The sequence below is a fragment of the Pan paniscus genome, chromosome 1 (assembly GCF_029289425.2).
Source record: "Pan paniscus chromosome 1, NHGRI_mPanPan1-v2.0_pri, whole genome shotgun sequence".
Taxonomy (NCBI): Eukaryota; Metazoa; Chordata; class Mammalia; order Primates; family Hominidae; genus Pan; species Pan paniscus.
This window is the reverse complement of record NC_073249.2, coordinates 69,900,161-69,927,842: the sequence shown is the minus strand read 5'-3', so window position 1 is coordinate 69,927,842 and position 27,682 is coordinate 69,900,161. Positions and strand designations below refer to the sequence as shown.

Genomic DNA, 27,682 nt, shown 5'->3' with positions numbered 1-27,682 from the left:
CACAGTGGCCTGTGCCTGTAGTCCCAGCTACTTGGGAGGCTGAGACAGGAGAATTAATTGCTTGAGCCTGGGAGGCGGAGGTTGCAGTGAGGGGAGATTGCACCACTGCACCCCAGCCTGGGCAACAGAGCAAGACTTTGTCTCAAAACACACACACACACACACACACACTCACAACAGCACACCCTGGGATAGCAGCAATTCCCAGGGATCTACTTACAACCCCAATGTTTCTCCCATACTCAGGAAAGCTTCGTTAAGTAGGAATAGCATTCCAAGAATGCTACCCAAGAGCTGCAACAGATTCTAGGCAGGGTCTGCCCTGTACCATTTCACTGATGGCCACAAAATGCCACCTGACAACCCTCACAGGATTCTCTAGCTCCTCAGCTTACTGCCATATGAGGGCAGTTTCCTTTCCCACCATTAATCACCACATGCCCATTTCTATAAACCTGCTATTTGGGGAAATTTAATCAAGAATCAGTCCGCTGAAAAAAAATCAGATTTATTCTTTATTCTGGTAATGGCCAACTAATCTGAATAAGGCACATCATCAGCATCCATAAGAAACAAATACAAAAGCAATCCCTGTTATACAGAAAGGGAGTGCAGAGAAGTGGGACGTTAGTATTGGCAAAGCACACATATTTTTTGTTAAGCACAAATAAGCAAAATGCAATTGGGTTTGAAAGTCAATGTGCTGTTTCTTTTATGACAGGAAAGGCAAATAGATTTAAATTTCCTGTGCTCTGATGAACCAGGAGCAACTGCCTGGAGCTTTGTGTTGATGCGTCCTCAGGCCTAGAAGGAACACAGAGAGTAGGGCTGTGACTGCCGGGGGCTTGGCCAACTCTGCCCCATGCAATGTGACTCAGCCTGTTGCTTCCCAAGTCTAAAATGTTCTTTTTGGTTCATGTAACTGCTCTTAGCCAAAGGCAAATTTAGTTTATAAGCCTCAGTGAGGAAAAGCAGGAGACCATTTGCCAAAATAAGAACCAATTTATGGGCTTTTCAAGACATCAAAGCAAGTGGGCACAGATAATGCAGATAATACTGGAAGGAAAGGTACTGAAGACTAAGGTATTTACCTTTTTGCAGATTAGGGGATACTGATTATGTTCTCAGGCCATTTGGATTGGCCTATAGAGATACAGAAGTTATAGCACAGTTTACCAAACATCGCATGTTCTCACTTGTAGGTGGGAATTGAACAAAGAAAACACGTGGACATAGGGCAGGGAACATCACACACTGGGGCCTGTCAAGGGGTCGGGGGCTGGGGGAGGGATGGCATTAGGAGGAATAGCTAATGTAGATGACGGGTTGATGCGTGCAGCAAACCACCATGGCACGTGTATACCTATGTAACAAACCTGCACGTTCTCCACATGTATCCCAGAATTTAAACTATAATAATAATAATAATAATAAAGAAGTTATAGCACAGTTTATTAGCTAGAAATGAATTTTAACAGCCCCGTCTCAGTCTGAATGAGGCAAATTTAGGCCCACATCATTAGGTATTTCACAACTTAACACCTAAAATTTAACATAAATTTACAAAAATAAGGCTTATTTTAAAGTCATCTGGAGAAACTGTTTTACAGGTATCTTAACTTTATTTAGCTCTCTCTAGAATTAATTAACATCTTTGCAAATATATTATTCAACCAAGCATTTGCCATAAAGATAAGCATCAACTTTCCCATTGGACAAGTGATAGTGTTCAAGCTACTTGACTTGTGAAAAACAAAAAACCACCATGACTTCTCAACAAATACATTTTAAAATGAAATATGCTCAGGCTGATAAACAAACAAGATATTAAAATGGAGACTGACATTGAACTACATAGTCAACTTGAAAAACACAAGAAGACAATGCTCCTATAAAATGATGTATTATTGGCTTTACAAAGACATACTGGTTTATGTTTACAGCTATGTTTTATTTTCAAATGATAAAGGCTTCATGTTGCTATTTGAAAGTACTTCTCAACTAGCCGGGCATGGTGGCGTAATCCCTGAAGTAGGAGGATCATCCCCTTGAGGCCAGGAGGTGCAGGCTGCAGTGAGCTGTGATTGTGCCACTGCACCATAGCTTGGGTGACAGAGTGAGACCCTGTCTTTAAAACAAAAAGAAAGTACTTCTCTGCAAGTAAATTTTATGGATATAATCTTTATTCTGATTAAATAAATGATTACCCTAATCAGCTATTATTTATTATTTTCTATTTAACATTCATTTTTGAAGTGCCAGAGACCTGCCTATGTCGCATAAAGTTTGGTCAGATATATGCAAATGCAGTGTTGGTGAAGATCATCTGAATAATGATCACTTTCACATGCCATATTTGTTATATTTTAGTATCACTGCTCATTGTGCTTCCTCTCTTTAATAAAGTATAAATCAAGCAATTAAAAGCTGTGTAGGCCAGTCGCAGTGGCTCACGCCTGTAATCCCAGCACTTTGGGAGGCCGAGGCGGGTGGATCACTTGAGGTGAGGAGTTCGAGACCAGCCTGGTCAACGTGGGGAAACCCCGTCTCTACCAAAAATACAAAAATTAGCTGGGCGTGATGGCACGTGCCTGTAATCCAGCTACTTGGCAGGCTGAGGCAGGAGAATCGCTTGAACCTGGGAGGCAGTGGTTGCAGTGAGCTGAGATATCGCACCATTGCACCCCAGCCTGGATAACAAGAGTGAAACTCTGTCTCAAAAAAAAAAAAAAGGCTGTTAAAGGGTGAAAACCATCTCAGCAGCTAGCACTATTTAGTGGAGTCACTAGCTAAGAGAATGGTGGGTTACCAGCATGCTGAGCCTCATTAACCACCATACACTTGGGGGCTTCCAAATGAAATGTATTGAAATGTCTTTATTGATTGCTTTTTAAAATAGAAATATGAAACAAATTAGCATTACTATTTTAGTGATATGAACACCTTTAGTGATATGAACTTCTCTGCCAACTCCTGGAAACTAACCAGAAAACCTAAAATTTACCCTAAGGGAAGAAAAACCTCAAGTCCAAAGACAGTTTCTGATTCTACCAATTGGTTCTACAATTCTGGGATTACTCAAGAAGTAATTTATATTAATATACAGCGTAATGAAAATTGTTCTCTAAGAGTAACTAAATGGCAACGTTTAGGTACCACATACAATATTGTATGCCCACAAATCATTTTTCTCAGTCAAATAAGCAAATTATCTTTGACAATAAAAGACGAATTACTAGACACACAAAAGAAAATCTGAAACCTTAAAAAATGTCAATAGGCCGGGTGCGGTGGCTCACGCCTGTAATCCCAGCACTTTGGGAGGCCAAAGCGGGCGGATCACGAGGTCAGGAGATCGAGACCATCCTGGCTAACACGGTGAAACCCTGTCTCTACTAAAAATATTTTTTAAAAAATTAGCCAGGTGTCGGGGCGGGCACCTGTAGTCCCAGCTACTTGGAAGGCCGAGGCAGGAGAATGGCATGAACCCAGGAGGCGGAGCTTGCAGTGAGCCAAGATTGCACCACTGCACTCCAGCCTGGGCGACAGAGCAAGACTCCATCTCAAAAAAAAAAAAAAAAAAGTATAGAACAAATAGAAATTAACCTAATACATTAGATAATAGATTTGAATTATCTGTACATTTATAAAATATGGTCTTATGTTTAAAAATAGTCATTTTAGTCATGAGAAGACCCAGAGCTAATATACTGCTTCTTTTAAAAATGATTTTTGAGGCCAGGTGCGGTGGCTCGTGCCTATAATCCTAGCACTTTGAAAAACCATGGCAGGCAGATCAATTGAGGCCAGGAGTTCGAGACCAACCTGGACAATATAGCAAAACCTCGTCTCTATTAAAAATACAAAAATTAGCTGGGCATTGTGGTGCGTGCCTGTAATCCCAGCTACTTGGGAGGCTGAGGCACAAGAATCACTTGAACCCAGGAGGTGTAGGTTACAGTGAGATGAGATTGTGCCACTGCACTGCATTCCAGCCTGGGTGACAGAGCAAGACCTTCTCTCAAAAAAAAAAAAAAAAAAAAGAAGTTTGGTTGGGTGCATTGGGTCACATCTGTAATCCAAACACTTTGGGATGCTGAGGTGGGAGGATCACTTGAGGCCAGGAGTTCAAGACCAGCCTAGGCAACACAGTAAGACCCTGTCTCTATACAAAATAGTGTGGTAGAGTGGTGTGGTAGTCTGCACTTGTAGTCCCAGCTACTCAGGAGGCTGAGGTGGGAGGATTGCTTGAGCCCAGGAGTTTAAAGCTACAGTGAGCTATGATCAAGCCACAGCACTGCAGCCTGGGAGTCAGAGTGAGACTCCATCTCAAAAAAAAAAAAAAAAAAAAAAAGACTTTTGAAATAGCAGACAGAAAACTGACAACACCCTCAACTGATTGCACTATACATGGAAGGGAAAATGTTTTTAAAAAGGCTAAATTAAAAAATTATGACTTTAGAAATTTATTTTTCTAAATTATTTTGAAGAGAAATGATGAAAAACCATATTCAACTGAATGAAGAAACAAGAATATGCGACATACTGGTTCCTTGACAGATCTGAGGTAGCACAGGTCAGCAGGCCAATATAATAGTTATACAAGGCAACACTGGTTTTGTGGATGTAATGCTAGCATCTAAGATCTAAAAAGACAGAAAAAATGTGCATATGGTATACAGATTTTCCTTCAACTTCCTCTGCTTTTATACTGGATTGACAGTGATATTACATTCACCATGCTTTAACTTTTTGTTCAGGTCTTTTCCCAAATCTCTTGGAAGCTTCCTTCGAAGTCCCAAATGCAAATTCTTCCTTCAGGTATGCCCCTACACTCAATTGAGCAATTACTCAATTGTAATCTTTTTAGGTATCAATAAAGATCCCTGTATCTTCTTAGTGTTTCCTAAAATCTTTCCATACTTTAATCAGACTTCTTAGATATATACATATGATCTCATATAATGGAGAGGCCAAAACCCAGTTGAAACAATCCAGGATTATGGTGATAGTCTATATAATGGAACAGACCCTTTGTTAGGTCGAGATCATTTTACTAGAGTTCTGCTTTCAGAGCTCAAATGCTAATCAACTACTATCTCCATACAAACTGTTTTCAATCTTTCTTACAATCACAGAACATGGTCCGTCAGTACTGAACATCAAAACCTCTGAGAATCTACCCACCATTTCTGCTTCCTCTCACTAAGTATAACATCTCTTAGATTTCTCTAATTTTTAACCTAATGGTACTTCTATAACTAGTTGGTCAAGAAATGAGCTGCATTACATAATGTTCCATCACTGCATAGAAATAAACTGGTAAAGTTATGCCAAATGTTCATATAAAATTTACTATTAAATTGGTTATTCAAAAATAAATTTTTAAAATAAAACAAATAAATTGGTTATTAAAATCTGTTCTGCTGAGAGTCTACAAACTCTTACCCTAGACAAATATAAAATTCCATGCAGAGGGGACAGAAATGACGATTAACGGAAATGAACAAAAGCATCAAAGACATGCTAGTAAATGCTAGCTTATACATTCTGCTGTTCATGTATAGATCTTTATCCTTCATAAATAATGTATCTATACAATAAACCTGTATTTCATCTTCCTACTCATAAGATTTAATACATTCATTTTTTAAACATATTTCCTATCTTCTAAGATGTTTTTTCACTTAATCAATGGTTTTCAAACTCGAATATCAGTGAAACTCTTTGTTCCAATGAAATCTCATAGAGAACCCCAACATATAAAACAGTTAAAAGCAGAACTGCTCTGATACAAAGTGGAAGGGTGCCAGTAGACACAGTTTGAAAATCACTGCTGTAAATTGTTCAAGAAAAGCTGAAGTAAAGATATAGCCAATTGGAATTTCTTCATTTCCAATGATTATAAACAATTTCCCCACTGGTTCTCATTTTTAAGAACGTTTGAGTACAGCTGCTTATACCTCAGCTGAATGGAATAAAAGCACAGTGCCTTACATGTAGTATTTAGGTAGGTACTTAATGGTTTGAATTCTTATTTCTTTTATCATACTACTCAAAACTGCAAAATTAATATAAGATATAATCCCGTAACTTTAGATTATTAAAGTAAGGTTTGAAAATATTCAACATGTGATAGAAAAATTTTCTAAAGGTTATCATTGCTTCATAATTCTAATTGCTTTAGTCCAAGTCCAAACATTATCGAAAAGGCTCTTCAGAGTCCCACTCAAGAAAAAAAAAAAATCACTCTGTAGTTACTCTACGAAGTAAGAGTATCTTCCTGTGCAATGTTGCTATATTTTAGAATTTAAAAAAAATTCTCATATATATCATCCATATTTCAAACCTGATTTGGTCCAAAGAAAAAAAGTCAGGTTAATTTTTAGCTTTGTCAAGGCTTACATTAGAAAGATTTTACAAGGAATAAAAAATAAAAACTTGTTTCTAAAATAAGCTCATCTTTGTTTTTCAGGCTATTTCCTCAAGCTATTTTATCAACCTCCTTCCATATAAATGGAAGGCCTTTAAACAAACTTTTTCATAAACATATACCTTCTGTAACCAACTCTGTGCTTAGCTTTAGAAAAGGCACCCCTGTTCTTCTATGCTACTCACTGGCTGGACTGGCAGTACCAGGTGTGAAATTCGGCTCCACAGCCCACTCAATTTGTCTGAGTCCATGTGGTTGAAGGAGCTGGGAGTGTCAGAGTTGGTAAACTTGGCCCAGAGTAAGTCTCTCACTTTTTCTTCCGTTTCCCTTGGGCCTACACTTGCTTCTAATGTTTCCTCCTCTAGCAGAACAGTCAGGACCAGGGCCACATCTTTAAAGGCAGCATTCTCATGATCACAATACTTGTAGAAGATCAAAGTGGAGCCGGCAGGGAAGGATTCGAAGTGGTGTACCACAGCAGCCTTCTGGCCATTCTCAAACCCATAGCTCAGCTCCAGGTCAACCAACAGCTTGACCGTGTCACTGTCCTGCCAGGTCCTTCCAGCCCCATCAATCTGAATGGGAGAGACTTTCTGGGAAGAGGTGTAGGCATCTGCAACATGGTGGCTCAGGCACTTCAGGGTCTCTCTTCCCTCCCGAGCTGCTGTAAATATGATGGTGGCTGGCTCAGTGGGGTTGGAAGCATTGAGGTGCTTCTGGAGAAACTTCCGTCCTCTCTGCCACAGGAAGGAACTCTGGCCTGGAAATTTATCTTCCAATTGGCTAAACTGGGCCAAAAAGGCCTCCAAAGCTGGATTTTTGGGCACTTGCTGGGCTGGAGAGGAATAGTAGCTATTCACAGAACTTGCCACAACAGCCACAACCAGGACGACAAGAATCACAGGGCCTGTCAAAAGAATGAAAAAGGAATAGAAAATTACAGAGAACACAAGCCAGAAACCAAGCCTGTGGTAAACTGAAATGAGGCAGAGATACCGGCAGGTTTTACTAGGAGCAATAAGTTTCTTTTGCATAAATTGTTTAAACTTTCAATCCACCAGAAGTACCTTTTCTCTAATCTCTTCTCAGATTTAATTATTTGAAGATATATCTGTTAAAAGATAAAAGCTATGTGGAAGAGTTAAGTACTCGGTAAAAAAATTTTAAAAATAAAAGGTAAAAGCTGAGTCTATGTATTTGTTATTATAACTAATGATGTAATTTAGACATGAGTGATCAAGATTTTTTTTCATCTTCTCAATGCACCTACTACCTATAGCCGACCATTTTTTTAGGAGTCATAACTTTAAAGTGCACTTGAAAAATTAATATTCTCTAATTAGAAAGGCAGTTTTTGTTTCTTGTTTAGGAAAAGCCTTTCCTATTGTGAGAAATTCCATTTTGTTAAGCACAGCAAAATATCAGCCAGCACCCGTAAGGGAAAAATCCCTAAAACTCTAGTGTACTATTTTACTATGTCTCACTACCAATCATTAAGTAAGTATATATAAACACAATGTTAAAACTGTTTAAATCTGCTAGTTTTCTAGGCATTTTCACTGAGGATTTCTGAAAGTGAATCAACACTGCAGTAAAACCAGGTTTGTTCTCACCATAGCTCCAAAAACCCTTTTTATTAATCTGTCTCATGGTGTCCTGTGCATTCTCTTTAATTTCTTCCAATTTTTGTGTTTGTTGTGGATGACTTCCAGCCTCTGGAGAGGAAAAGAATCAATATTATTTTTAGGCAGTACACTAATGACAGTATGTATACCTTTATATCTCTCACCAAACCAAAGAATGATTTGACTAAAAGGCTTTCTATACCTTGGCCAGGTACGGTGGCTCATGCCTGTAATCCCAGCACTTTGGGAGGCTGAAACAGGTGGCTCACTTGGGGTCAGGAGTTTGAGACCAGCATGGCCAACAAGGTGAAACCCTGTCTCTACTAAAAATACAAAAATTATCGGGCATGATGGCGGGCGCCTGTAATCCCAGCTACGTGGGAGGCTGAGGCAGGAGAATCGCTTGAACCTGGGAGGTGGAGGTTGCAGTGAGCCGACATCGTGCCACTGCGCTCCAGCCTGGGGGACAGAGCAAGACTCCATCTCAAAAAAAAAAAAAAAAACCAAAGTTAACATTTTTCCTGTCTTTTCTTTAAGACTATTACTTTTATTCTACTTAGAAGAATAAAATGAAATGCTGTGAAATTCATTCAAGGATAATGTTGCTATATTCACAATTCCTTACTGCCTCTTATATCAAAGACAAAGACATTTAAATAGTGCGGCCAAACTTACCTAAAATGTAATTCAGCAAAATGTATAAAATCAAGAAGGGATTTAAGAAATGTTGGCTGTACACAAGATTCAACTTCACAGGGTAATTGTGCTCTAATTCCAGTGTTCGAGTTTCACATGGTTCCTCAAGACCCCGAATATAAAAATAACAGAGGCACTAAGTTCTAAGATAGGAGAGATTAGTGTACAGTTGCAAAATAGCTTACAAAAGCAAATTTGAAACTCTTAGTGAAGGAGATATACAAAGCAAGGAATATAAGGTGAAGAAAATTCACAAAATATGTAAAAATCCAGGTGTAGGGAGGGCATGCCAAGCTTAAAATATGTGGGTGAAAAGAAGGGCAACAATTTTTAGCACTCTAAGCTAAATCACACTAGAATCTAAATTTGTGCTTAACCCCAGCCAGGTACTTCTATTAGCATAGATGAGTAGGATCATCTTCACTTATAAAGAATTGTTCCTATCACCCCAAAAAGTAGGTTCTTAAAATATCATATCATAGAATCTAAGAACTGAAAGGATCTATAATGGACACCTACTCCGGCCCCATTACTTAACCTATCATGAAAAAAGGTCCAGGGATATTAAAGATCTTGCCCAAGGTCACATAAAGAGATGTAGCTGGCAGGGCGCAGTGGCTCACGCCTGTAATCCCAGCACTTTGGGAGGCCGAGGCAGGCGGATCACAAGGTCAGGAGATTGAGACCATCCTGGCTAATACGGTGAAACCCCGTCTCTACTAAAAATACAAAAAAAAAAATTAGTTGGGCACGGTGGCGGGTGCCTGTAGTCCCAGCTACTCGGGAGGCTGAGGCAGGAGAATGGTGTGAACCCGGGAGGCGGAGCTTGCAGTGAGCCGAGACAGCGCCACTGCAGTCCGGCCTGGGCAAAAGAGTGAGACTCCATCTCAAAAAAACAAACAAAAAAAAAACAAAAAAAAAGAGATATAGCTAAGTTGAGATGAAAACAAGGTTTCTCATCTCTTAGAGTATAGATAACCTCATTCAACTATATTAAATTGCTTTCCATACATAAACTGCATTTTTTTTTTTAAAGACAGGGTCTCACTCTGTCAACAAGGCTGGAGTGTGGTGCTGAAATTTCGGCTCACCACAGCTTCAACCTCCTGGGCTCAAGCAATCCTCCCACCTCAGCCTCCTGAGGACTATAGGTGCATGCAGCTGTTTTTGTGTTTTCTGTAGAGATGGGTTTTTGCCATGTTGCCCAGGCTGGTCTTCCTGGCCTCAAGTGATCCACCAGCCTTGGCCTCCCAAAGTGCTAGGATCACAGGAGTGAGCCACCACCCTTGGCCTAAACTAGATTTTTTTAAACAATATTTTTTCTACTCACAGTGAACCTGCCTAACAGTGAATTTTTTTTTAAGAGATGGGGTCTCACTAGATTGCCCAGGCTAGCTAGAATGCAGTGGCTATTCACAGGGGTGATCATAGCACACTGCAGGCTTGAACTCCTGGGCTCAAGCAATCCTCCCAACTCAGCTTCCCAAGTAACTGGGACTAGAGGTGTAAGTAATTGCACCTAGTTCATAACAGTGAAATTCTGACGCAGGTCATGGTCCTTACAGATCACATTCATTCATTTGACAAAATTCATAAAGGTGTTTCTATGTGCCAGGTGCCAGAGATACACAATGAATGAGAGGACATAGTCCTTGCCTTCACTGAAGTTACAGATTATTCTAATGATTAATAAATAAAACATATATTTGAGATTAGTCATTGATTTGCAGTGAAACATGAATTACTAGCCCTTGCTGAAGTCCCTGATGAACAGAACATCTTATATTTTATATTCTTTTGCACTGGCAAATGGGCATTTCAGACTGAGCTCTTCAGAGTGCTTATAAAATACAAACCCACACAGACAATCACAGAAGGTGAAAGCTAGAAGAATGTTTGGATATCATCTTGTCCAACTTCTTCATTTTACAAACAGGAAATTGAAGCACCAGGAAGGGAAGATTTTCCCAAGGTCACCCAAGTCAGCAAGTGGTAGGGCCACAACTAGAATTCACACCTCCAGTTCCAGTTAAGGATTTAGCACACTGCAACGCTTACCTTCATAAGGGAAGACATGCTTGTTCCTCTTAACATATAGGCAGAAAAAACCACGTATAGAGAAACTAACCGACTTACTCAAAGTCCTATAAAACTGAAACATGACTGAGTTAAGGATACTGTCCCATTAATGCTCATTTTTAAATATACCCATCTCTTGATTTATGTAACATTTAGTTTCCCAAAAAGTAAAAGATTTTAAAAATTGTAAGTCGAAATATTCTCATAAGAAATAAAAAACCAGAAGCGAATTTTTTAAAAGTCATGCCCCTTTTTGTCATATCACATTAATATAAACAGTTAATAAAAACATGCTTAGAAATGCAGTTTATGTGTAGGAAGCAACTTAATATAGTGGAATGAGCTAGCCTAGATGAGAAACCTCATTCTAAAATCAACTCAGTCATGGCTTGGTGTGAGCTTGGGCAAGGCCCAAAGGCCTTAATCCTATGAAAGATAGACAAAAGTTCTCTGGATAGAAGGCCTCTGACTTCTGCTGTGTTCTCAGTTAACAGAGCAGTACAAAACAGGAGGGTAGTTCAGGGGGTTCTCTTACCTGGGGCCAGCAGTCGCCTCCTCAGTGTATCCTCACCCTCTTGCCCTGCACTGGAATGACCAGGACTCTGGGCCTCCTGGGAGTCTGTAGTAGGTGGTTCCTGAGATGCTCCAGTTCCGTCACTCGCTTCCTTAGGGAGGGCCACAGAGCTGCTCCCTAAGTGTGCATCTGCTCTTCCTACCTTGTCACTTGGAGAATGGCTGGGATCTGGATCCAAGGGTTCTTCACCCAGATTTTCTGAAGGGAGGTGATGCCCTTTTCCGCCATCCAGAAAACTCTGCTTGTTCTCATCTTCTGTTTTATCCTTTGGATATTTCCCCACATTTGCTTCATCTGGACTTTCTGATTTATCACCTGTATCTGCACTTTCTGGACCTTCTGTCTCTACCTCTTGGTGGTCTTTGCTAAGACCACAGGCAGAGTGTAGGATCTCAGCTTCTTCAGCATTACTTGCTATGATTGTGGTCTCCTGCGCCTGAGAATTTACTGATGGATCATTTTCCAAATCCTTTTGAGAGTCTATTGAGATAAAAGTTTATAATTTTTATTGGAAAAAATTCCCCATAAATTTATATTTTAACAAGGTCCCTGTTTAATAATAATATTTACATAGATTTTCATGGTTTACAAGACACTTCCTAAACATTATTTCTCTTGGCTCCCACTAAAGGCGATTAAAACAACAACAACAAAAATCTTATCATGTTAATAAATATAAAATGACACTAATATAAAACAAATTATATGACAGAACAAACTTTTGGCTATATTAAATATATCCTCTTCCCTAATGAAAGGCAATGCTCATCAATGGTAGCAAAACCTTATGCAAAAGGCTGATAGGGACTTTTATAGTGGATGAGCCAGACTGACAACTGCTGAACCCAGTGACCAATCTTCACATCATGAAAACAGGGAAACCCAAACAGATATCATTTACTTTCTAATACAATGCAGTAAGAAGTACTCTAGACCACTTGGGAAGTATTTTTGCCAAACAACTAAACTTAAATCTGGTAAGCTTCTAGGGCAACCAGTTTCCAAGAAATATAGGGATACAGGAATACATTAAATTATGGCTCAAGAATATAATCAGCAAAACCCAGCACGTGGGAAATTCCAAAAGACTTTGTTTCTTTAATAAAAGTAAGAATGGCCAGACATGGTGGCTCATGCATGTAATCCCAGCACTTTGGGAGGCCAAGGCAGGTGAATCACCTGAGGTCAGGAGCTCAAGACCAGCCTGGCAACATGGTGAAACCCCGTCTCTACTAAAAATACAAAAATTAGCTGGGCGTGGTGGCAGGCGCCTGTAATCTCAGCTATTCTGGAGGCTGAAGCATGAGAATCACTTGAGCCCGGGAGGCGGAGGTTGCAGTGAGCTGAGATCACGCCACTGCACTCCAGCCTGGGTAACATAAAAAAAAAAAAAAAAAAGAAGAAGAAGAAGAAGAAAGATACCTTCTAAATATAGCACATCACGGGATATATATAACTCTAAAGATTTGTCTACCATCATTTTTTAAAGAAGCATTGTATTTTTCCATTACTATAAGTCCTTACTATTGGAGTCTCTAAAACATTTATCTTCCTTATATTATAATTAGGGTCTCGCATTATAGTAAAATTCAGTAAATTTGAAAGAATAAGTATAATCAAAACAAATGAACCCACTGAATTAGCTTTTTTACTTCAAAACCTCAGATTTTAGTCATCAGAGATTTTCTCTCTCTGCACACCCCTGGTTTCCTACAGCAGCACCCTCAGTGCTAGACAAATCAGTCTTACCCTCTTGAGGTTCCCTAAGTCCACTGTCGGCCATGTTTGTGTTCTATCAGAGTTGGGAGGATACTTTTTTTAGTACTTAATTTTCCTTGTGAAGATGTCTTGTTTTCTTCTTGTCCCAAGTCCCAACAGACTCATGCTTCCCATGGACCCAGGAAATAAGGCATATATACAGTGACTAAAACAAAATGAAAAAATATTAAATGACTTTTTATCCATACAAGGGAGAAATGCAAGTATCAGCTTTATTTATTAAATATGTGTAGCTTGAGTACTATTTCCTCTGTGAAACTTTTTTCATGAAGAAAATTTCCTTTCATGAGAATCATATCCAAATCCTAGACTACTGAAAAAAGCTCCAGATTATTAATCTTTCACAAATTTCATAATCTAATATATTCCAGCATAGTTGAAAGAGTATAAAAAGTATGATCAAGTGACCAGAATCTTCAACAGACTAGCTTGAATTAAAATAAAAAATAAATCTAAGAGTAGAAATTTAAGTCATTGCTGAAACAATCACTGCAGATTTCCTGGATGTCTTCAATTTCTGTCCCAGATAATTTTCTCATAGTCTGCCTATCAGGAGCTTTCACTTATATTAAAAAGTAACAATGCACAGGAGGTTCCCACAAACTGAGATGGCTGCTTTGAGGTGTACCACTACACATTTGGACTGACTTTGAAGTGGTTTTCTCGAAGTATTCTTTTGTAAAATATGGAGACAGATATTCCTTTATACAATGCCTTTTTATGCAGTGCTCAAAGACAGACAAAGAAAATTATTAAGGTTTACACAAAAGGAATCAAAATCAAAGGCACTTTATAAGCAATAAAAACAATCATATTTTATAGTTCTTATTTTTTTGTCAAAAACAAATTGATCAATAAAGTTACTTAACATTTATTCCCTATAAAAATGAGAATAATTATATCTATGAGGCTTAAATACAAAAATATATAAGAAAAACCTGTGTGAAGTGTTATAGTTTTTGACAGCCTAGCTGGAAGGCTAGCCAACTGGCTGTCTTTATGTTTTTCTCAGTACTCTTTTGTAACATTTAAATTTACACATTAAAAACTTTGATCCCCAATGCCTACACGGTGCCTAGTGTATAGTAAGAACTCCATATTTTAACTTAAAAGCTTATGAAAAAATAAATGAATGTATAAATAAAGAGTGATGCCATAGATAAATTGGAAGGGAAGAGAAGAGTTAGGGACAGACCCTTCTTTCTGCCACTGTGAACACTTAGCGAAGTGTTCGGAGGGTTCCTTGTCACCTCTTTTATCTTCTTCAAGCTCCTGGGATTGAGCTTTCAAGCCATCATATGTTGGAATGAAGTTTTCTCTCCTATCCTAGCTCATGACAGAAAATAAAAAGTCCCCAGTCCTTTTTAAGTTTTGTTAAAAAAATTTTTCCTGCCAGCCAAAACCAAGAAAATAGGCTAAAAGTTTCCTATGTACCAATAACAAAAATTTTCAAAAGGAATGATGCTACTCACAATAACCATAAGGAACTTAGAATAAAAACTAAAAGATACCTAGTAATAAATCCAACAAGAGATATGTAAGATCTTTAGACAGTGGTGAATTTTATGGTATGTAAATTATACCTCAATAAAGCTGTTTCTTTAAAACACAACTTTAGGGATAAAAATATAGACCTTTATTGAAGTCTATAAAAAAGAGATAAGTAAACAGAAAAAAAATATATCATGCATAGACAAATAAGACTCAAAACCATTGATGCCAATTTTCTCCAAATTAATCTACAAATTTAATGCAATTTGAAACAAAATCTCAAGTTTTTTGATTATTGTTGGTTTCTAGTGAAATGGAAAAGTGGGTCCTAAAATTCACAAAGAGCAGCAAAGGATCAAGAAGAGTCAGCATAATTCTAAAGAAGAAGGGGGGCAATCTTTACCAGATATCAAACCTTCTTTAAACTTAAAAATAGGCTGGGCACGGTGGCTCATGCCTGTAATCCCTGCACTTTGGGAGGCTGAGGCAGGCAGATCACCCAAGGGTCAGGAGTTCGAGACCAGCCTGACCAACATGGTGAAACCCCATCTCTACTAAAAATACAAAAATTAGCCGGGCACGGTGGCGCATGCCTGTAATCCCAGCTACTCAGGAGGCTGAGGCAAGAGAATCGTTTGAACCCGGGAGACAGGGTTGCAGTGAGCCCAGATTGCACCACTGTATTCCAGCCTGGGTGACACAGCAAGACTCTGTCAAAAACAAACAAACAAACAAAAAACTTAAAGTAATAAAAGCAATGGAACACTAGCACACGAATAGACAAACAGTATACAGAATAGAGAGTCAAGAAATATATGCATACATACATAAGGAAATTGGCCAGTTCACAAAAGGGAAATAATGAATTAGTGAATAAATAGTTTGGGGACAACTGACTATTCAAATAGGGGGAAAAATTAGATTTCTGTCTCCTATTCATATAAAAATCAACTCCAGATTAAAGACCTAAATGTAAACAGCAAAACTTTTAAACTTTGAGAATGTCAAATATCTTTATAACTGCAAGGGTTTCTTAAATAAGATATACAATACACAAACCAGAAAGGAAAATTTGACAAATGTGACCCCATTAAAAAATTTTAATTTCTACACAAGATATCAAAATTAAAAGGTAAGTCTCTGACTAGAAAAACATCTGCAACACATAAAACCAGTAAGGAATTAATATTGAGAACACATAAAGAATTCCACAAATCAGTAAAAGACAAATAATGCTATGAAAAGTGGGTAAAGGGATGAATAAGCAGTTCAACAAAGAGGAAATATGAAAACCTAATGAATATGAAAAAAGTCAAAGAAATACAAAAAATAAATTAATGGTGAGATAACATTTCACACCAGCAGACTGGTAAAAAGTCAGGCTATATCAAATGTTGATGAGGATTTAGAGATACAGAGAGCTCTTAAACCCCTAATGGCAATGAAGTAAACCTGTTACTACAACTTTAGAGAGAAATATGGCAAGGAAAATTAAGGCACACACTCTACAAATCAGCAACTCCATTTTTAGACGTATAATACAGAATCTCATTAATACGCCCCAAAATGTCCATTGCTGTATTGTTTAAAATGAGGAAAAAATTAGAAAATCTAAATGTTCATTAATAAGAAAGTGGGTTTAAAAAATTGTCATATTCTTACAATGTAATATTATGCATAGCAATTAAAATAAATTAGGTTATCTTTAAAAGTTGTAAAATTATAGCAGTGAAGTACTGCTGACCAGGCACAGTGGCTCACACCTGTAATACCAGCACTTTCAGAGGCCAAGGCAGACAGATCGGTTGAGCTTAGGAGTTTAAGACCAGCCTGGACAACATGGTGAAACCTCATCTCTACAAAAAAAAAATACAAAAACTAGCCAGGCGTGGTGGTGCATACCTGTAGTCCCAGCTGCTGAGGTGGGAGGATCACTTGAGCCCGGGAGGCAGAGGTTGCAGTGAGGCAAGATCACACCACTGCACTCCAGCCTGGGCGACAGAGCAAAACTCCGTCTCAAAAAAGAAAAAAAAAATGTTTAATATCTTTACTGAGGTGGTGGTTCCATTTGTTATCAAACTTAAAATCTGTACATTAATTGTATGTGACATAGATTATCCTCAATAAACCTTATTGCAAACAAACAGAACTGAAGGTTTTCAAAAATGTATTACTTGGTTACTAGGTTGCAGTCCAAAAGAATCTGCAAAGGTGCCATCACAGATATTTCTATTATCTTACAAATGCTTGACATACACCTTTCCTGTCACAAAGCACACACAGATCCTACAGCCCACTTCATTCAGACCTTTTGTAACATATCATCACTGTTCATAGTTGAAATGGCATTTCCCTTACAGTACAAGAAGTGGGACAAACAAGGAAGTTCTTGACAAATCCTCAGAAAAGGTCACATGGCAGGGTATCTGAGAGATCTGGAGGCCACTGTTTCAGAGGCAGGTCAATCTTTTTTTTCCCCACCAAGATAGAATCTCACTCTTTGCATAGGCTGGAGTGAAGTGGTGTAATCTTGGCTCACCGCAACCTCCAACTTCCAGGTTCAAGCGATTCTCGTGCCTCAGCCTTCGTAGCTGGGACTACAGCTGCGCACCACCATGCCCAGCTAATTTTTGTATTTTTAGTACACACAGCGTCTCACCATGTTGCCCAGGTTGGTCTCAAACTCCTGGCCTCAAGTGATCTGCCTGCCTCAGCCTCACAAAGTGGTGGGTATTACAGGCGTGAGCCACTGCGCCCAGCCAGGCAGGTCAATGTTTTGAACAGTGTCTGATCCCTATCAGGGTATGTGTTCATTAGGAACCTCTGGACTGCATAATGGAAGTGAGGCAGAGCCTCATCCTGAAGGAAAATGCAGTAGCTGGAGACTTTCTACAGCTGTAGGGAAAACCACTCCATAAGCATGCCCCAAAATAGATGCTTTTGATAGTATCTTCTACAAGGAACTGATGAGACCTGTGTGCTTCACATGGCAACAAAAGACATTCACTCTGAGTGAATCCCTTGCAAGTTCAATTACAAAATGTTGGTGTTCAGTGCTCTATACATGGCGGTTATAATGATTTATATTTCTACTTAAATAAAATGTAGCCTCATTGCTGACAGTCATTTCCACTTCCTTGTGACGCTGAAATCTGCAGCAAAACTTGTATCATTTTGCTTTAGTTGTCTCCATCAAGGCTTGTAACAGGTGAAGGCTGTAAGGTTTTATTCTCCATTTATGGAGAACCTACTAGACGGCCGGCTGAGGGATGCCTTGCTTAATTTCTATTTCCTGGGACTTTTCTAAGAGGGACACAGATTTGCCTCAACTGCTTCCTCTGTAAATGTGGCTGCCTTGTGCTCTGTTTTCTAAGATGTATCCTTTCTACTTCATCTCACCGTAAAATGGTAAATGCTTTGACTACCTGGTAGGTGACATTGTGTGGTATACCAAATGACTTTTTACATAACCAAGTTTAGAAGATTCCAACATACAATATTAAGTGCTATAATGCTAACTACAATTCAATACATATTACATGTTTATAAATTTGGGCCAGGTATGATGGCTCATGCATGTAAGCCAGGATGTTACAATTCTGCTATGAAAACAAGTAGTAACATATAAAGCATACACAACTATAAAAGTTACTATTTATTGAGTGCTTTCTTTGTGTCAGGCAGCATTCAAATCACTTTATGTATTAACTCATTTAACCTTCACAACACTTCGAGAGGCCAAGGCAGGAGGATTGCTTGAGTCCAGAAGTTCAAGATCAGCCTGGGCAACATAATGAGATGATGTCTCTACAAAAAAAATTTAAAAATTAGCCAGGCATGGTGTCACACGCCTGTAATCCCAGCTACTCAGGAGGCTAAGGAGGACGATCCCTTGAGCCCAGGAGTTCAAGGCTGCAGGGAGCTAAGATCACACCACTGCAATCCAGCCTGAGTGACCCTGTCTCGGGGGAAAAAAACAAACAAAATAAATATATGTACATACATATATATGTTTGTGTATGTATATATATTTGATACTAATGAAGGTTTGAAAGTATTCCATTTTTTGTCACTACAGAGTGATATGTTACAGCATGTACATGTACAGAGAATAATGTACAGCATTATTAACATATATAAATTTATAACAAAACATAAATACATAAATGGAAAGGATACATATCAACTTCCATTTAGTGCTTGCTTCTGCAAGGAATAAGAGAGGGTGTCAACTGTACACATAAAGTTTCCTTAAAAAAATAAAAACATCTGAGGTAAATAGGATAAAATGTTCATATATTTTAGATCTGGGCAAAAGTCTTACTATATTATTCTCTGCACTTTTCTGTATGTTTGATGTAGTTACTGCCTTTTTAAATGAGTAATAAAATAAATCAGTCTCTGTAAAAAAAAATTAAGTATCAAAAGGAAAGACCTGTAATGGAAACTCTTTCAGCCTACATGCAATGACCTTACATTACGGAGTACGCTTCCACCATAGCCTCCTAGACATTTTGTCACAACCAGCTGAGAAGAGACAGGACACGGAAAAGCTGCCTGTGAGAACAAAATCAGAGCTGGGAGAGCAAAAGGACCTTACCCATCCTCCACTCCATCCTGCAAATTGCTAGCATTGCCATGGTGACCAGTGAAAAAGAGGGGAAGGGATGGTGACCTGGGGAAAACCTGGGGAGGGGAGGCAGGGTAGGTATCAGAAAGTACTAAGACCATTTTTTAAATGGAGAAGGAAATTAGAAGTTTAGCAGCCAAGAAGAGCACAAAAGAATCAGCCATTCCAGGATGGTAGTTTAGATATAAATGCCATCATGACAAATGTATGACAGTTGGGGTAGAATTAAGTATATATCTTTATTTTTAAACACAATTTTATTTTAGTGAATGATGCCATTTTAGGCTCTAGGGATAAAAAGAAACTGGTATCTTGGCCCTGAAACAAGTAGTTACAATCCTGCTATGAAAACGAGTAACATATGAAGCATATACAACAACTATAAGAACTACTATTTATTGAGTGCCTTCTTTGTGCCAGGCATCATTCACAGCACTTTATTAACTCGTTTAATCTTCAGAACAATCTTATGAGGTGTAGACTATTAACATTCCTACTATTTTAGAGATGAGGAAACTGAGATACAGAAAAGTTAAGAACGTTACCCAAGAACACGTGACTACTGAGGGCAGTTAGGATTTGAACTCAGGTAGTCTAGCTGTGGGACCTAACCATGACACTTTTAAAAGCTTGTATTAAGCATACCACAAGCACCCTGACTCTGGAAAACTTAAGTCTAGGTTTGAATTGTGACTCCAGCACATATGACCTGAGTGAATTTGTACATATCCTTCAACTTTTCTCTATTTCTTTTCTTTTTCCTTTTCAGGGACCTACTACTTCAGGAATTTGTTTATTTCAGTGTTGTGGAAAGTCTCAGGTGATAAAAGTCATACAGCAATTATATCTACCATAATTAAGATTATAAAATGGGCCTAAACATTGTGACAAAAATCTGCCTTGGGTCATCCATCCCTCCAGGCCTTTTAATCTTTACACCTAAGACCATTTGACTTATACTACAGGCTCAACCTCATCCCCAAACCAATCTTGTCCTTCATCAGGAGAGATTTAAGAAGTTTTTTGTTTTTGTTTTTAGATAAAGGGCCTCACTCTGTTGCCCAGGCTGGAGGGCAGTAGTACCATCATAGCTCACTGCAGCCTCAAGCTCATAGCTCACTGAGGCTCAAGTGATCCTCCCACCTCAGCCTCCTGAGTAGCTGGGACTACAGGCACATACCACCACATCCAGCTAATTTTTTTCTTTTTAAAACTTTTTTGTAGAGTTGGGGGTCTCACTATGTTGCTCAGGCTTGTTTTGAACTCCTGGGCTCAAGCCATCCTCCTGCCTCAGCCTCCCAAAGTGCTGGAATTACAGTGAGCCACCAGCCAATAAGTTTATAATAATTCAGCCATCAGTTCAAACAATTGGCTTAGTTCTAAAACTAAGACTCGGTGGACACGGCGGCTCATACCTATAATCCCAGCACTTTGGGAGGCCCAGGTGAGTGGATCGCTTGAGGCCAGGAGCTCAAGACCAGCTTGGGCAACATGGCGATACTCCATCTCTACAAAAATAAAAAAATTAGCTGGGCGTGGTGGTGCAAGCCTGTAGTCACAGCTACTTAGGGGGCTGAAGTGGGAGGATCACTTGAGCCCAGAAGGTCAAGGCTGCAGTGAGCCATGATGGCGCCACTGCACTCCAGCCTAGGTGACAGAACGAGACTCTATCTCAAAAAAACAAAACAAGTAAGACTCTACCTTATTCCCCAGTTCTAACTTCTGCTTTTGCTTTCTTGCCCTACATCTTTCCTCATCCTAAAGATTTAGTATGTGCCATATGTTTGGTATATGTTATTGCACTTAAACCTCACAACAGTATGAGGTAGGTATTATTACACAACCTTTTTCACAGATGAAGAAACTAGATACAGAGAGGTTAAAATGCCTAAGGTCATTTAATAGTATCAGAATTAGAATACAAACCCAGCTGGCTGCAAGGCCATTATTTTGCCTCTATAAAAAGCAATTTTCAAGCTGTGTCCCCAAAATTCCATGGAGACTCAGGGTTGCCAGGGAGACTGGAGAGATGAAAGGGCTGCAGCTCATCTCACTTTTATAGACAGCTATGACATGTGGACTGCCACATATTCTTTGGATGCCATGGACTCATTTCTGCCTTCCTGTTTGCCTGGGCTTCCTTCACCTGTAACTCAGAGATGAATCTTACCTCACTCACTCACATCCCCCAACAGCCACCTCTTTGGTGGATGTATTTTCTTTCCGGTCTGCCCTTGCATGTTTCCATTAACCTTTTCACTCACTGGTCTGCCATAAAATAACAGGAAGTAGTTATAATGATCATTTTAGAAATGCTACCATAACATATAAGCAATATTACCAACTCTTCCACACTATAAAAATAGAGACGAGTGTAGCTCACACTATTTAAAACACTGGATAACCCTCCAGATCATTTGTCATTACAATTAATTTTACCAACATAGCATTTATATTTTAATAAAATTCATTATTCATATCAACTATGGAGTATTCTAGAATAACCTGCAATATTTTAAGCCATATGAAGACATACTAGAAAGACCTAAGGTGAAAAGCTTTGTTCAAAGGCTTCCTCAATTTTCTCCTTTGCTCAATTTTATGAGCTCTACTACATGATGTTGATTTCTGACAGCTTATCATATAACAGGTATGTGATGTTTGAAGGCAAAGTAACCCTCTTAATATTAAAATTAATATTTTGATTCATTTTTCTTGCCCATATATTCACATAGTTTATAATGACACCGAACAAAACTGTTTGTGAAGAAGACTGAAACATTCCTGATTAGTTTAATTAATGAGAAAAATGTGGCTGAGTTATGACCTAAATTATTAACAGTGATCTTCAGTCTGACATGAAATCTCTTTTTACATAGCCAGTATTACCAAATAAATGGTACTATCTTGCAGTACTATGAGTATTCTGCTCCCATCCTTTTAAGCCAGATAAGTAAACACTACGGACGTATTACTGCAGCATTTCTCAAAGTGTGGTCTAGAGAGCACCTGCATCAGAATCTCCAAAGGTACTATTTATATCTTTTATGTTGTTTTTTTTTTTTGAAAGAGACAGTGGTCTGACTATCTTGCCCAGGCTGGTCTTGAACTCCTGGGCTCAAGTGATCCTGCTGCCTCAACCTCTGAAGTAGCCGTGATAACAGGTACATGCCACGGCACCCGGCATGAGGTGTTATTTATAATATGCAGATTCCTGGGCCCTACAAGCAACCTGAGGAATCAAAATTTCTAAAGCAGACCAAGAAGTCTCCATTTTTAAATAAGCTCTCACAGGTACTGCTTAGGTATTGATTTGAGAAATCAATGATATAAATCCTTTTAATCTGATCTTACTATTTAATGGAGATATTGACTAAAACAAAAACAAAAACCTTTTCTCTATTTTGCTGATATTTAAATTTTCACATTTGTAGAATGTTTCTTAGTATATGTCCTTGTAACATAAGCATTCTCTAATAATTAAAAAATTTAGGGGCAATAATACTGATCATAATACTATTCTCGAAAGCACTCTCTCAAAGTAAATTTTCACTTTTTAGGAGGAGTTGTAGGATAGTGAAATTCTTCATTAAAGAGTTAGTGATAAACTAACTAGTCTTCAGTCAATTTAGCAGTTCACATAGTTTATTCAGCAATATAACAGGAGAGAACCTCCATTGTAAGAGACATAAGGCAGATACAGGGTGCATCTCTGGGGTACATTCTTCATACAGACTAACAAATAACTTAAGGTTTCACAACATGTAGCAAGTATGATTTGTTGCACACCAACAGCCATTCATTCCTCACGTTTTCCTTGCTAAAAGAGCCCTGGTCAGGCACGGTGGCTATGCCTGTAATCCCAGCACTGTCGGAGGTCAGGGCAGGTGGATCATCTGAGGTCAGGAGTTCAAGACCAGCCTGGCCAACACGGTGAAACCCCGTCTCTACTAAAAACACAAAAATTAGCCAGGCATGGTGGCGGGCACATGTAATCCCCACTACTCGGGAGGCTGAGGCAGGAGAACTGCTTGAACCTAGGAGGTGGAGGTTACAGTAAGCCGAGATCGTGCCACTACACTCCATCCTGGGCAAGAGAGCGAGACTCCATCAAAAAAAAAAAAAAAAAAGGCTGGGCACGGTGGCTCATGCCTGTAATTCCAGCACTTTGGGAGGCCAAGGCGGGTGGATCATGAGATCAAGAGATCAAGACCATCCTGGCCAACAATGGTGAAACCCCATCTCTACTAAAAATACAAAAATTAGCCAAGTGTGGTGGCGCACACCTGTAGTCCCAGCTACTCGGGAGGCTGAGGCAGGAGAATTGCTTGAACCCGGAAGGCAGAGGTTGCAGTGAACCAAGACTGCCACTGCACTCCAGCCTGGGCGACAGAGTGAGACTCTGTCTCAAAAAAAAAAAAAAAAAAAGCCCTGATTTCTTCAATGGAGGCAATGTGGCCTACCCAGGCAATGCTAACCCTATTCCCCTTTGCCAAGGTTTCCCAGGCTCCCTTGTAAACTGGTACTTTCTAATGAGATGTAAGAAGAAATTTGCTAGGGATTTTTGGGAAAGACTTGATTCCCAAATAAAAGACTGACTTGAAAGAAAGCCTTTTGCTCTCTACTTCCAGCCTTTCCTAGGGATTAAAATGTCTGTTACAACAAGAAGTCATATTGTACTCATTGAGAAAAAAAAACCTAACGATAAAAAGCAAACATGGATCCTAGGCCGGGTAGGGTGGCTCACGCCTGTAATCCCAGCACCTTGGGAGACCAAGGTGGGAGGATGGCTTGAGCCTAGGAGTTGGAGACCAGCCTGGGTCATACAGCAAGACTCTGTCACTATTTTTTAAAAAGCAAAAAAAAAAAAAAAAAAAAAAAGAGGATCGCAAGGGGGAAGGACACAAAGAAGCTGGGACCTTGATAATATTGATAATATTGCTAAAAGCACTAGATACCTAGATACCTGGCATGTTAAGTGTAATTTAAAAATTGTTCAGTGGCCTTTGAGATGTTTTCAACAGCTTTTTCTAAGTGGCTTAACCCCAACTCTGGGTCCATGATTTTCATGAAAGTCCAGAATGTGGCCAATGTTCAGCAGACCTCCTTAGTTCTAAGAAAGATGCTTCCTCTAGACTGTTCATAATATATATGAAGTCAGGCTTGATAATTTCTTTTGTCATACATCTCCTGATAGGTACTTTTCCATTTCCAGGGGAGGACGTTGTAAATTCAGTCACCACAAAGACAAGACAGTCTTTTGTTTATGTAAAGCCACGTAAGTATGGACAGGTGGCATTTCTGCATGTTTCTGCATAACCTATGTAGGTGTTTCCTAATAGAATGTGATTTATCTGACAGTGACCAGTTATCAATAATCTCACAGCCACACTGAGGATGGGCCAAACAGGGCCAATGATGAATAAATGGCTATATAAGAACAAATTTTATCTATCTATCTATTTATATATATATCTCATCACTGACCAATGCATAAGAGGTGAGTTTACAACAGTGTAATTTCTTATTAAAATTCACTGGACTAATCTAGGATCCAGCTATAACGAGGCTGCTTTCCCACAAAAGTTATCATTAGAAATACCACTATGAAGCACACAGTATAGGACTTCCCCTCTAGGACTACTTTGTCATATGACACTCATTAGGTTGCAGAAATTTTTTTAGGAGTGGTAAGTTAGTTCCAAAACAGTTTATAGGAAATACGGATTAGCCTCAGTCTAGATGAACAGTCTGGCTGGAATACTAACTAAATTCATGTGAATAAAATATGTATAGGCCACGGAAGCAGATCCAACAATTTAAGCAGTTCCCAAAGTAGTGACAATCTGGGTCAGACTTAGAAATGAATTATTTTTCCATCTTCCTTGGGCTACCTACACAAAAGCCTCTAGACTTGACAATTTTGACTATTATAGAAGCTATTTGTTTTGGCCCAGTTTTTTGTTTAAGGTTTTATCTGTTCTGGTCAAGATTAACTGTAATGCAGGGTTAAAACCAGCTACTCGAGAGTCATGTATTCTTTTTCTAACCAGTGGAGGACCCAGAAGAAATGGATGGCAAGCTTTCTCAAAGGTCCATCTGGTGAGATTCTGGGGAGCCCACTCAAGTGGGAAAGACCAAGGAAGAACAAGGCTTCTATTAGCAGGATTATCAGGATAACACTCAGGACAATAATCAGCTCTGTTAATACGGTCTAAGAATACCTGGTAACATTCATTTTCAACAAGTTCAGTTTGGTACAACCAGTGGCCTAGTTCTAAACTAGGGAACCACTGTTGTCCACAATCAGGGCAATGTGAATTATCTGAAAACATCTGGACCTAGAAAGACAACACAGACAGCAATGTGACAGCAAGAGACAACAATGACAGAGAGAGACGCCCAAACACCAGTCCTATTACAGGTTTCGTTTACCAATTTCTTAGTTCAACCAATATTATTTGGAGAGCCAAATAAACTTGGCTTGCACCTCCGTGCAATTCTTCAAGATTTCGTTGTCTATTTTTCACTCAATTGCAACTCAGTCTCTGAACTCAGGGACCGATCCAGTTTATAATGTTATCAGTCACTTACTAGCAGTACAGATCTCAGGATAGCTCCTTCAAATCCCAGCTTCTCAAGAAGAGATAGGGCTCTAGTCTAAATTAGTTATATTTTTCTTATGCGTTATCAGCTGCTGGTGGTGTCACACAGAGGCACTTGGCTTACTCTGCTTTGTTGGTAAGGTTATTGTGTCTGCTTGGTGAAACAGAGGAGCTGACAGGTCCAATGGGTCTTTTGTTGGCGCTGGCACTCTTGCCGTTGTAACACACGTACCCAAGTCTTAAGGCCTTGGCACTTTATAGCAATGTAGAGGGGTCAGAAAAACCTGGCAGAGTCCTCTTGATCGTGGATCCAATGAAGTCTGTCTTGGGAGGACATTAATCAGGACCCAGTTGCTGTGAAGAAGCTGATGCTCAGTTGGCTGAAGAGTCTGGGAATGCGTCACATACCTGTAAATGATAAAACTTCAGACGACTCATGGGTTTTGCAGTTGTTCACATTATTATTAGAAACATGCATTTGGAAATTATTCAGGTTAGTTAAGGCAGATAAGAAATGTCTCATGGGTTTTCCCATGACTATTTAACGTGGGTTCAAACCAACTGATATGTTGGCACTAGGAAGAATTCTGGATCATTTATACTAGAACTAGCTTAATTTCTTAGGACTATATTTCTTCTTTACTCCATGTGTGCCTTGGGAATAATAAGGTCTGTATAATCACGTCTAACCTGGTAAAACTTAGCGATCTCTTGTACATCTCTTCTGTGAAATGGGTGCCACATATGGTATCCCCATAACGTATGGGATAACATTAATGATGACAGCCTTTCCATAATAGGTTTCAATCCATCCAAAAAAAAAAAAAAAAGCTTACACAGTTTTTAGATAATATTCTTAAAAGCTAACCATAGAAAGTTGGATGAAATCCTTTTGAAGGCTAAAAAAAAAGTCAAAAATCAAGAGGGGCAAGTCTCATTGCTCACCATCTAGTTGTTTGTTATTCTTGTTTGTTTTTTTTTCTTTTTGAGACAGAGTTTCATTCTTGTTGCCCAGGCTGGAGTGCAATGGCACAATCTTGGCTTACCGCAATCTCCGCCTCCTGGGTTCAAGCGATTCTCCTGCTTCAGCCTCCCAAGTATTACAGGTATGTGCCACCATGCCCGGCTAATTTTGTATTTTTAGTAGAGACGGGGTTTCTCCATGTTGGTCAGGCTGGTCTCGAACTCCCGACCTCAGGTGATCCGCCCACCTTGGTTTCCCAAAGTGCCGGGATTACAGGAGTGAGCCACCGTGCCCGGGTGCCCACCACCTAGTTTTATTGGTTTATACACAGTGTCATTCTGAGAAGGCAAGTAAGGCACAGCCCTGAGCAATAGTCCTGAGCTATTCTTGGAAAATGCATAGTAAATAAGTTGGAATTTGCAGATGTTATCATCATCTTTGCATTCCTTCATGACACTGGATGTAGCATGTAAATAAGGTGGGACAGTAGGATGTATGGAGCAACTAGAAGGCCACCTAGAGAGTATCACAGAATCAGAGTACTATATATACCATGCCTTTCTCCAATGTTCTTTTTGTAAATTCTGAGACTTGATCCTATGAGAGTAATAAGAGACACTGGGGAGGGCATGAGTTAAAATATAAAGATCTGGCCTGAAAAATAGAAGGAATTATAGCCTTAGTTGTGGTAAGCCAAAGCACTTTCCTTACAGAAGTAATAGCTGTGATTCTCAGATTTTAAAATGGTAAATTTAAAAGGCGAATGAAGAGGCTCTGATAGTGCTACGACAACATGGGGCCCATAT

The 27,682-nt window shown here is 39.1% G+C and overlaps 2 protein-coding genes across 4 annotated transcripts in view; both read right to left on the bottom strand.

Annotated features, from left to right (window-relative positions):
- Positions 1-492: 492 nt before the first annotated feature.
- Positions 493-27,682, bottom strand: part of LOC100995923 (torsin-1A-interacting protein 2) — a 37,786-nt gene continuing 10,596 nt past the window's right edge. For 2 of the 3 annotated variants that reach the window (XM_063603674.1, XM_055110999.3), the window contains 5 exons: positions 25,902-26,320; positions 13,157-13,331; positions 11,369-11,887; positions 8,047-8,148; positions 493-7,340 (listed from right to left, as the gene is read on the bottom strand). In XM_063603674.1, coding sequence (XP_063459744.1) covers positions 6,583-7,340; positions 8,047-8,148; positions 11,369-11,887; positions 13,157-13,190 — 1,413 coding nt within the window. In that variant the 5' untranslated portion in view covers positions 13,191-13,331; positions 25,902-26,320 and the 3' untranslated portion in view covers positions 493-6,582. The remainder of the gene's footprint in view (positions 7,341-8,046; positions 8,149-11,368; positions 11,888-13,156; positions 13,332-25,901; positions 26,321-27,682) is intronic. The other variant, XM_003824718.7, reaches the window with a different exon arrangement.
- On the bottom strand, positions 19,528-25,904 carry LOC106633937 (torsin-1A-interacting protein 2). The gene has a single exon (XM_057301995.2). It carries the CDS (start codon positions 25,640-25,642, stop codon positions 25,247-25,249), a length of 396 nt encoding a protein of 131 aa, XP_057157978.1. The 5' UTR covers positions 25,643-25,904; the 3' UTR covers positions 19,528-25,246.

What these genes read in the sequence shown, in the direction of transcription:
- LOC106633937 (XM_057301995.2), bottom strand. Translation starts at nt 25,642, where the DNA reads ATGTTTTCAGATAATTCACATTGCCCTGATTGTGGACAACAGTGGTTC.